This window comes from Trachurus trachurus (genome assembly GCF_905171665.1).
Source record: "Trachurus trachurus genome assembly, chromosome: 1".
Taxonomy (NCBI): domain Eukaryota; kingdom Metazoa; phylum Chordata; class Actinopteri; order Carangiformes; family Carangidae; genus Trachurus; species Trachurus trachurus.
This window is the reverse complement of record NC_139891.1, coordinates 21,424,725-21,436,654: the sequence shown is the minus strand read 5'-3', so window position 1 is coordinate 21,436,654 and position 11,930 is coordinate 21,424,725. Positions and strand designations below refer to the sequence as shown.

Sequence of the window (11,930 nt, the reverse complement as noted above, 5' to 3'; positions counted from 1 at the left end):
GTGAAAGTCACTATAACGGCCACTCGTAACTTCCGACCGGTGAACTCGTACCAGATCGAACTGGTACCACTTCACGGTCGGAAAAATACGAGTTTCCTTGAACGCACCATAACAGTCCTCGTCGCTACGTCACCACATTCACAGCGTTCCTTGGCTGCACACACAGCCCTGCATGCCGTTCTCTCTCCTCATTGGATAAAAACTGTAGGATACGATAAATGTTTTCTCTTCGGCTCAGAGCAGAGCAGAGGGACTGAGAGACCCGTGTTTCAGTCCAAACACTCTATGTAAGTGATTGCTGTCGGAAGATATAACTATTTAAGACTTATATTAACACAAATATATCACTCACTTCTGCTTTAATACAAATATTCCGCTTACTTCTGCTTTAATTTGTGTTGGACACAATGCATAGGGATTAAAAAAAAATCTATTTTCAAAGGAAGAAAATCATAAAAAGGTTATTTTGTTTTCTTTTTTAAAACACTTTGCAGTGCTGTGGTACAAAATACTCCCATTATTCCAAATAAATTACATTTGAGGACAAAAAAAATTCTCCGAACAGGTCTGTGGAAATTTAAGAGCGAACTTGGTGAAATAACTGTTCCTGCATAGCAACAGAAAATTCAGGTCCATCTAATTTAAAGAATATGAACTTAATAATCATTTACCTCTTTTTCATTGATGGTAGGCAAAGATTGCTTGTTCTCATGGATGTATGATATTGGTCTTATAATAGATCCATGCTTGCTCATTTGTTTTTGCCGACAGTCCGTGAAGGCAGCACGGCATTACGAGGCGCCGACGTAACACGTCAGTGGAGGCGGCGGCACTGACCAGGAAGTAGCTAGTTTACTAGCAACGGATAATGAGCAGCTGAGTATTTCTTGTATTTTGGCAGGTCAGTAATCGTTTATTCACAGTACAAATAAATTAGAACTGCGTCGTGGAGGTATATTGTATCATCTGCTGGCTATTCAAAGCTGTGTTAAGTTACATTTCGACAGCCGGTCGGTATCGTTAAAACTGACGTTAACGTGTTGGTACGACTAGCGTGCAGTGTGTAGGCTACGTTGCTTTATCTGGGCGTTGTGGCGGGTTTCCGGCTGAATGTGCTGTGGGTGAAACAACAGGTGCCTGTGATTTTAACTGGAATCGCTGTCAATATTGAAGGTTTCATTATTATATAGTGGGCGACATAAGGAACATATTTTTTGTCATCACACACACTTACCATGCACGGGGCAGCTAGACTGTCCTGTTTAGCCTGAGGCGTTTGAGGAACACACCACAGAACTGATACAGTGTTAACAAATTATGCTGGTTGTTTTTATCTTGCTTTGAATTGGAAAGGTGCCACCACTTGCCTGTTTTATGGGTGTACTAGGAGTAAGCACCATTGCAGTCAGTCTAATTCAATGCTCCTGCCATTAAAGTAGAGCTGCAACATAGGAAGATTAAAAGGTTGGTTTTTATTGCAGAAGAAATACGAACATATCAATTACTTGCAGTGTTTAACATGCCATTTGTCAGAATTTGATGCTTGTCTTTGTCATACATGACAGTAAACACCTCTGGATTTCAGATTGTTGTTCAGACAAAACAACATTTTAAGTTGTCACCGTAATTATTTTCAATAGGCTATAGTGTCAGACAAGTCAAACGGATACATAGTCAATCTGTCTTCATTGTTATAGGCAAGAAGAACTAGACTGATAAATTGGCAAGGCTCATAGACTGTGGCCAGGCTGCTGTTCAGTATTTGCTGAAGTAAGAAGGTCTCACTGTTAAGAAATGTCAAAATAGATTACCATCCATTACCATGCAGGGGTTACGAGACAAAGAGTCCCTGAGTGCAGGCACCTGAATGCTTCACTGCGTCTCACTGTGGTCATTTTGTGCTTATTTTAACTCGTCTTCTTTTGGTTGTTTACAGGTACCTTAGTTTATCTTTACTCATTGTGAGCATTTTGTGTCTTTATGTGGTGGGTGTCAAGTGACTCCAGTTGTGCTCATTTTCTGATTCTTTCTGGTCATATGATTGACTTCACAACAAGTCGTGTTAGCGGTCACTTGCCAGAGTTAAAGGCCCCTCCTGACAGACCCTGGGCCCTGGTAGACTGCTCAGTTATCCATCAAAGTCGATTTTTCAATTGTTTAATATCTGGTTAAAATGTATCTTGCTAACAAAGAAAATTAAGGCAAAAGACAAAAGGATCTGTATCTAGATTGTTTAAGGATGTGATGGGTGTTTGGGTCAGTGACAATTATGGTTTGGCAAGATGAGCATTTCAGAAATATCTTTAAAGGAACTTGGGGCAGGATCAAGAAATAAGACTCATTAGTGACACAACCACTGTTGCGGCCATGCAGCCATCAGCCAAGCCGGTGCGGGGGCACGCATGAACTCTTCAAAGCAGTGCAGCTGATGTGGCTGTATTCGAAACCGCATAGGCTTACTGTTATGTTGCAGACAGTGTGCAAATAAAAGCACAATCTGCAGTATGAGAAAAATTCCCGGATGTTGTACTGATTCGGAAAATATCTCTAGTGTGCATCTAACCCATGGATGTACTGTATTAGATCCATGATCTGACCAGTCTACATTGTGTACTTTATCCCACAATGCAATGCGCCCCTGACCTCTAACCAAAGCTGGTTTAGATAGACTGGCTCTGGTTTAGAGTAGTGAAGTAGCCTATCTTTGCCCTGTACCGTAACCATGTTATGTAACTAAGTAAAATAAAATAAAATGTGGCTGATCGGTTCATTGTAAAACATTTATTTATTGATGTAAATGTGGTGATTTCTGTGCATGCAGAGCCCCGAGGCAGCGCTGCTCTTCTGTCCAATCACACCTGAAGCTTCACTTTTCATTCAAACAAACTAATGCAACTGCCACAGTTGTTAGTTTTCATCAATGAGACCAGCATTTATCTCTCAAAAAGAATTTAACCAGCCGGCGGTAAACCTCTAAAAACCTGCAGATAAGTTACTCAGCTCGTTTTCTCTGACGACGGAGGTTGATCAGCTCAGGAGACAGCTGCTGCAGCCTCTGTGACGAGCTGCTGCTCCCGGTCGCTGCTCCCACAGTTGCTCTGCACTTCAGAAAACGTTGGAGCAAATCTCCTAACAGGCGTTATTTGAATCACTCTCTCGCATGAAAAAATATAAAAACTTAATAAAGTGACGCTATTTCTTTACTCGCTGTTCACCTGACTATTTACTGCAAGACCTCTGCCAGTCGCAAATCAAAGCCTTCGAGGACACGCATTCAGCGTCATCTGACGTCATGTCCGCAGGACTGCGCGAGAAATTATGCAGCACACAGCCTGTTAAAGGCAGTGGAGAGATACGAGTGGGCTCATTCTTTTTGGTTTGGAATGCTTCATCACCCATTAGCATTAAAAAACTTATGTGTGTTTTTTCATGAATCCTGCCCCAAGTCCCTTTAAAAAATGTTTTAAAAGCATGCATCAGACCCGACGTTACACCTTTAGTCATTTTAAAATCAAACATGACAGGCATTACCATGCACACCCATGTAAGCACATGGCCTTGGTCTAAATATTTCAAACATACTTTAAAGTAAATAATAATTTACGTAGTAAGTAATAAATAAAGTAAATATTCATTTTTATCATTCATATGGATTATTGATGTTTTTCTAGGGTCATACCATTTGACATGTGAACTTACCAAACCTGACCAAACCCGGCCTAAAACATCAATTTATGAGTTATAAAGAGCTATTAACCTTGTCATGCAGCAGCTGTGATCACCAGGGTCGGGTCGTTATACCATGTCCTGTCACATGATTCCCCAGTTTAAATTTCAATATATAAATAAATATAAGATCATCATGCCAAACCAGTGATATGATGTTTTATTTAGAATTGTAGTGTAGTGTGTTGTTTAAGTTTTTGGTGCAAATGTTCATAGTTACATCACTTGTGCAAGTAAATCATAATTTCAAATTTTAATCCTTTTAAGATTGACTAAACCATATGGACACAAAACAATTAGTGTCAAGTCATTGACCTGTTTACTGGCCTCCTCAAAATCCAATAATGTTTGATATTCAAATAAATGGAACAGACAAAATATTAGAAAATGTGGTAAGTATTGCACAGTGCAGCTCTACAGTATCACAAACTGCAGCATCTGAAATGACCATGAATTGAACCAGATGATTATAGTCATATTATCGGATAATAAAGCTTGAAAATTTTCGAGTGGTATGAAAAAACCTTGCTTAAGAGCTGTTTGCATTTTATTCAGATAAAAAGGTGTATCTCATTGTAGTTCTCCAGAAGTGCTGCATTCATATGGGATATCTAAGGTCAAATAAACATTTGATCCTGTCGTTTAATATACATTGTTGTTTATGTAATTTGCTCTGTCCTCATAAAAAAGTGTGTGCATAAGAAGGCACTGATTGATGTTTCTCCTTCTTGTCTCCAGTTTCAGAAGGGCAGGATGGGCAGGCAGAGGAAGAGGGTGGTGAACAGTGAAGCTGCTCCCCTTCCAAGGAAAGATGAGAAGCCCCCTGCATTTCACCGAAAGGAGAAGAAAAAGAAAGTTGATATCGGCAAAGTCTTCATCAACATCTCCATCGGCCTTTGCATATTCAGTCTGATCTGGTTCTTTTATGCCCTCTACATGCGGTCCAGCTTGGCCAAACGGGTGGTGACTCTTCATCCATCACCTTCTGTCTTGGATGTCAATAGCAGTAGTTCTAAAGTTTCCCCAGAGAGGTTCTGGGGGTCGTACAGGCCGCAAGTCTACTTTGGCATGAAAACTAGGAGTCCCAGGTCCATAGTGACAGGTAGGCTGATGCATTCTCACTCGAGCTGAAGCTGATAAGCGCAATTATGATGGGTTTATTAAAGGAAAATATGACAATGACATGACATTTCTCTGATGTGGAAATACAGGAATAACTAAATAAATAGATATTAGAATTAAGATAAATATTAGAATAAGATAAATCAAATGAGTGAGGACATCTTTCCTTTCCTGTAACTGAGTGTTGGTGTGTAGGGTATGTGTGAAACTTGGTGTGTGGTTTGTGCTTTATAGAGACTTTATATAAATGTATGGGAGAAGGTGGTCAGGAATATCAGTGAAATTGTTTACAAACCGCAGGGATATCAGAGGACCTCTGTAGCTATTTCTTATAGGTGAGTGCCTTGGAGTGGAAAATACAAAAGACAAACACAAACTTTTCTTCATTGATGATATTTTCAGTGTTTCATTGCACTAGATCAGACAGGGACAGGGTGGGGAATAAACTCAGGCACTTGTCAATTTCAAGTCAATTATGGCCACAGTTCCTGCTACTATTTAGTCTTTCAGCCAATTTCGATGATTAGTATTACTGAGTAAGCACCGGTGCACTGGTGGTCTGAAAACCCAGTTGGTAACTTGGTGTATGTGATCACTTGACTTAAGAAATTAACTTTTATCTGAAACTGTTGACAAGGATTTTAAAGCATAATTTAACAGCTTTATATGTGCATCATCTGTGGTATACAACCAATTTCACTTCATCATCATATCTCCACAGGTATGATGTGGATGCGCCAGTTTTCCGACATGGACATAAACTTGAGGCACACCTGTGAGCAGGGGGATCGTTTGCAAGGATATGGCTGGCTGATGCATGATGGTGTCACCTTTGGGGTCCAGGAAATCCGAGACAACAATTTCACCCTTACCACGGAGTTTGTTAAGAGAATGGGAGGGGGTCACGGGGGCGACTGGACCTGGAGGGTCACTGCCAAACAGCATGTGAGTTCTCACAGTGTGTATGTGTAAGATTTATTGTAGATGTTCCCTTACATGATGTTGACTGTTTTTCATCTTTTTTTAATCAGCTTTTGCCTTGGATATTGCAGTCAGCGGTTGAATTAAATGTCTTTTGTTTGAAATATAAATGATTCTAAGGAATAATTCTTCTTCCTTTATCCACCAGAGCTATACCCCTCAAGCACCAGTCATCTCCCTGATGTTTTATGCAGCAGCAGACACACAAGGCTCACTGGAGGCTCACGTGGAGGAGAGAAACCGTCTTGCATCCATCACTGGTTCCTCAGAGGAGCTTGGAAACTTTAAGATCACCTTCCGAAAGCCTGTTACCGGGGAATTATCCAACGCTAAATATGCAAGGTAAATTAATAAATACAGGAGTGAATGGTAAAGTCAGCAGGTCTTTCCAAAAATTATAATCAAGAAACCCTTAGGGAATGTAATGTAGAATGACTCCCAGTGCTCAGTTATATCTGGAGTAAAGAAACCAGCAAAGAAAATTGACGGTTAGGACTTCACTTCACAGCAACAACTGCCTCAAAAAAATTGCTAATAAACATTGTAGAGAGACAGAATATAATTTTTACTTTTTTGATCCAAATAGTTTAATTATCAATCCATCAATTAAGGGAGAAGACATGTAGGCAAATCTTGATAGAAAGGGAAGAAGACATTGTGATAATATGATGATGATGATAATAATAATAATAATAATAATAATAATAATAATAATAATAATAATAATAATAATAATAATAATAGTCATAATAATGTACAGGTCATAATAAAATACAGTATGAAACAAATCAAATTTTCATGTCAGAAAATCACTGAACCCTAAATGTTACCCAACTACACATTAGATTGCCAATATCAGATGTGTAGACTTTTACACTTCGCATTTTTGGATGATATTCAGTAGTAATGCCATAATGTGTTGTAGTGTGATCCTGCAACACTATGGTGTGATCCAACAACACTGGGGTAAAAAAAATGTAACCACTAGGTGGAAGCAAAAGCAGGACTTTCTGCCTTTGTTCTATGAATTCCATCACTGTTGTGAAATGGATTTTATATATGCATTCATGCCTAGAAAGCATGTATGTATTTGAAAAGCCAAAGAATACCAGACCCTTTACTTAAGGGCTCTAGTGTTTTCCTGCAGCTGTGTTTTAATCATTGAAGGCGTTTATCCACCTTCAAAAAACTGTTGTGGCACTTTTTGCATAACGTGGATCTCTGCAGGGTGTCTGCTAACAGTATTCAAAAGAAGCACCAGTATTTCACAACTTTGTGAAGGGCAGAGAAGACCAGCATAGCAAAAGAGAAAGGTACAGTATAAACAGGTAGAAATGATAAGAATAGGCTTTATTTTTCCAGGTGTGTCTGACCTCACAACAATGGTCAGGCACACCTGGGTTAATCAGTTGGTCCAATAATGTAAGACAGGAAATAAACGAGCTGGCTTATTTCAGGAAGTAGTGGAGCTGTGCATAAAGCCTATTGTATGAATTTTGAGTTATCGTAGGAAGATGGTGGATGATGTGGTGTAAGTGGGAGAGACTAGAGTTTGATTTAACTGTGACCAGTCACTTTATCTCTGAGTCACCGGTACAACATGAGACAGCAAAGGCTAAGATACAGTTAGCTAAGGCTACCTAAGCATAGCTAGTTAAGTGAAGATCACCTGTACAGCAGTAGCTCCTGTAACTATGCTAAAAAGATTTGTGTGGCTGCTTGTTTCATAGATTTGAAAACACAGAGCAGTTAATAATAGTCTCTTAACTTTTCAGTTACAACTATCTCCAGACGGTGTCTCCTGGCTTGGAGAAGCTGACTGACATTGTGAAGCACAGTCTGAATCGCCGGTTTGTCTACAGCCATCCCACTGGTGAGAAAAGGCATTACATTGCTGTAGACACCTACAAGCCTCCCCATCACCAAAACCAACAGAAACCTGCTGACACAAGGAAAGAGGGTGACTTTGTGGTTCACCAGGTAACTGTCCAGATGCCATTCCAGATTGAAGTTCTGTTTGAGTCTGCAAGTTTCCACAATCGACCAAACCAACTGGTGGGCTCTGTTATGACCCAGGAGCTAGAGAGGAGGAAAGCTGAGTTTGATGCAAAATTTGAGAAGACTTTTGGACTTGAGAGCAAAGGATATAACCAGGCACATATTAGATTTGCCAAAGCAGCACTCAGCAACATGTTGGGTGGAATGGGCTACTTCTATGGTCAGTCAGTGGTGCAGTCAGCCTACAATGAGTACCCGCTCCTATACCCCGAGGGTGCTTTGTTCACTGCCGTACCATCACGTTCTTTTTTCCCCAGAGGATTCCTTTGGGATGAGGGCTTTCACCAGCTGCTGCTTAGTAAGTGGGATCCCCAGGTGACAAGGGAGGCTATTGCCCACTGGATAGACCTAATGAATATGGAGGGCTGGATCCCGCGTGAGCAGATCCTGGGGGATGAAGCTCGCAGTAAGGTCCCAGCTGAGTTTGTGGTTCAGCGGAACGAGAATGCAAACCCACCTACTCTTTTCTTAGCTCTTCAGGAACTTATTGAACAGCTCTCTGCTAACCCAGACAAGGCGGCTTTTCAGCCCACTTTGCCGTTCCTCCAACGGATCTTCCCCAGATTGAAAACCTGGTTTGAATGGTACAACACCACGCAGACAGGACCTTTACCCAACTCCTACCGCTGGCGTGGACGGGACAAGGACACCAATCTTTTCCTCAATCCCAAGACCTTGACTTCCGGGTTAGATGACTATCCTCGGGCCTCACACCCCTCAGCAGATGAGCGCCATGTGGATTTGCGCTGCTGGATGGCCTTGTCCTCAAGCATAATGGCTAGTGTAGCTCGGCTTCTCGGAGAGCCCTATCAGGCCTACGAACTTACCCACCAAGTGCTCAGTGACAACAACCTGCTGGATGAACTCCACTGGTCAGAACAACTCCAGGCCTTCAGTGACTTTGGCAACCACACTCAGGCTGTGTCCTTGCAGCAGGAGAAGGTGTATGTACCTCCCGGACAACCTCGTCACCAGTTCCCTGTGGCTCGCCTTGTGCGCTCAGTCCGCAGGGCCCCCAAGCTACAGTATGTTAATGCCGTGGGTTATGTCAGCTTGTTCCCCTTCTTATTGCACATCCTCCAACCTGACTCACCCAAACTAGAACATATTTTAAGAGACATGAGAGACTCCAACAAACTCTGGACACCCTATGGCCTGCGTTCACTCTCCAAGGCCGATCCCATGTATATGAAGCGAAACACAGAACACGATGCCCCCTACTGGAGGGGCCCAATTTGGATTAATCTCAACTTCTTGGCAGTGAGAGCCCTCCATTACTACAGCAACACGGAAGGGCCATATCAAGAAAAGGCAGCTGCTCTCTATGAGGAACTCAGGACTAACATTATCAATAATGTTTATAGACAATATGTAGAAACGGGATATGTCTGGGAACAGTACAATGACAGCACTGGCAGAGGCCAAGGAAGCCACCCCTTCACCGGCTGGTCAGCACTGACAGTGTTAATGATGGCTGAACAGTACTGATAGATTTCATTTCATGTTTTAAAAGGTACTGGCCGTTATTTATCTAGATGGGACTGAACAATACCATGACCAGAAATAGAGTTTGACTTGTGCGGTTAATAAAACGTATGATCTTATTTCCACAAATGACCTTTAATTAAAATAACAGGTTTCTCACAGGTGCTCTCTGAAGGGCAATTTCAAACAAGTGTAAGTGCAGCTATCCTGACTTTGCTGTATGCGGAACTAAGCACTGTCTAGTGCTTCAGTTATGTACTTAAGATGCATTCTAGTTAATGAACTCATATTTCCTTCTCATACACCTTCACATGTCTGCACATTCACTGCAATCTTTAATTTGAAACTGTTATTTAGAAAGCAGGAAATTGGCGGTCCACCTCACTGAGGGAGTATTCATACTTCACCACTCTATGTGAAGACAGTTCTTAACAGACAAGGAGCATATTGTGCTTTCATTTAAAAAATAAGGGACTTCATTGTTACATGTGCCATTTTCTCTTTAATCAACCATGTCCTTGGTTTTCTGTCTCAGTGACTAGTAATTTTGATATTAAATTGTTAAAAAAAAGTCCAGACGGTGTTGCTCAATATTTCTAAAATTACTGCTTCTAAAAGCAGCCCTATTTTGTATACACAGCCTGTGGTATGACAGACAGGGTACACAACATGGACTGTGACGTTGATCTTGTTTTGTTAAAAACAATAAATGGTTTAAAGAAGTTTTGTCATACTTTACTTTTTTTGTTGAGATGCTACTTCTACTCATAACTACAAAATCTCCAGAAGGCAGAAATAACAACAACAACAAAAAACATTTACCTTTGTCGTTATGGCTCAGACCCTCACCCTCTATCTCTTACTGGATGTTTATCACTGCAGGTGATTTGCTGTGGATGAAAGAATCATTTGAGTCTCACAAATGACACAGACCAGTTCATAATCACAACAATTAATCCTATTGTAAACCAGCTATGATTACAATAAATGTTTCACTAAAATTTGAATTTGATATTACAAATGACACAAAGAGAAAGAGTGCGGTGAACAAAATATGTTATGATAAACATAAAAATGCAATGAATTAATACACAACTTTGATTGCTTCATGTTACAGTACATTCATATGTGGTAAATGTATCAGTCAGCCTGGGTATGTGCAGATTTGAATATTTCTATCTTGTATTAATAAGATTGTTCTTATTGTCAGGAGGTTAAATCCCACCATGGCTTACTTTTTTTCCCTTTTATTTTAGAAATCTTTCCAGTATTCCCAAAAATGCCTCAGAGTGCACATTATCTATGAAGTGGAATCTTAAGATCTAAGTGTCATAATATTTAATGAATGTTACACAGTACTGTGCAGAGGAAATAACACAAACTGTTCTTAATTTCTATATTTCTATGTAAAGAATGAGAATACAGGATCCTTACCTTGCACTTAATAACTCCTCACATGTTCAGTGCAGATGTCAGTTCTCCTCTGTCAGTCAACGCAAAAGAGTAGCTTCAACACACCGTGACCTGGTCCTCTTTCTTTTGTCAGATGGCACATTTGAAGGCCTCCAGCTGACGTCAATCTGCTGTAGATTATTTCTTTTTTTTTTTTGCATGGTTTCCATGGAGCACATTTGTTGTGAGGGTTTGGTGCTTAATTAGCTAACATCAAAAGGCATGGAGAGTACATAGATGGTAAATCCTTTTCACTCCTTGACATATACTGGCATATATTCACAGACCAGGGCATACAGTGGCAGTGTTCCTATTGATAAAATGCCAAATATAAAACGCTGATACTCGGAGCACTGATACTGGCTCCCCGTCTGTGTGCATGACCACTGCGTTCCAACCTCTAGACTTTTATGAATCCTTTGAATGGGCTAGATGTGCAGTTGTATAGTTGAAGGCTTAGCATGGTGCATTAAGGTTGCATGGCTAAAAATAGTGCCTCTGTCAGTTAGCAGAACAGCAGATAGGCTGTGAAGCCACAGATTGGTAGTTTTGCCACATTTATCAGGAGATACAGTATGTCCCTCAGTTCTTCTGTTCATGAAAACTAAAGACGCTGTAAATTAACAGCAACTCAATATAATCTGTTGAAAAAAAGATTTCAGATTTACCATTTTAGAGTTTTTTTCCCAATATGAAACATTCAGTTGAATCATCCTGAGTTTAGATCTCAAAAATTAGTGTGATGTATGAGTGTGCAATGATGCCTTCAAGGGTTCAGTCGTGGGAGACCCAAGCTCATCATTTGACCCTTTGACTTGTTAACGCAAAGCATGGTATCAAGGGATTTGGACACAGATGAGCCATATCCTCTGCCTTTTGCCATTTCTCTCAGTGGAAATGGATTCCACATCCCCTGAATGCAACTACATTCGAAAATGCATTTATTTCTTTGAAGAGTGCGGACAATCTGTGTGACTAAAGCACTCACTGCGCAATCCATCCCCCTCACCCAAGACCCTTTTTTCACAGTGAGATGGGATAATAGCCAAACAGCATCAGAGCTAACTAATGTGACTGCATAATAAACAGATGAGTCAGGGAGTATT

At 40.6% G+C, this 11,930-nt stretch overlaps 1 protein-coding gene across 1 annotated transcript; it reads left to right on the top strand.

Moving 5' to 3' along the window:
- Window positions 1-826: 826 nt before the first annotated feature.
- On the top strand, window positions 827-10,037 carry mogs (mannosyl-oligosaccharide glucosidase). Its single transcript, XM_083974380.1, has 5 exons — window positions 827-901; window positions 4,465-4,828; window positions 5,570-5,793; window positions 5,978-6,171; window positions 7,605-10,037. The coding sequence occupies exons 2-5, from the start codon at window positions 4,480-4,482 to the stop codon at window positions 9,373-9,375; spliced, it is 2,538 nt and encodes an 845-aa protein (XP_083830506.1). The 5' UTR covers window positions 827-901; window positions 4,465-4,479; the 3' UTR covers window positions 9,376-10,037.
- The last annotated feature ends 1,893 nt before the right edge of the window (window positions 10,038-11,930 follow it).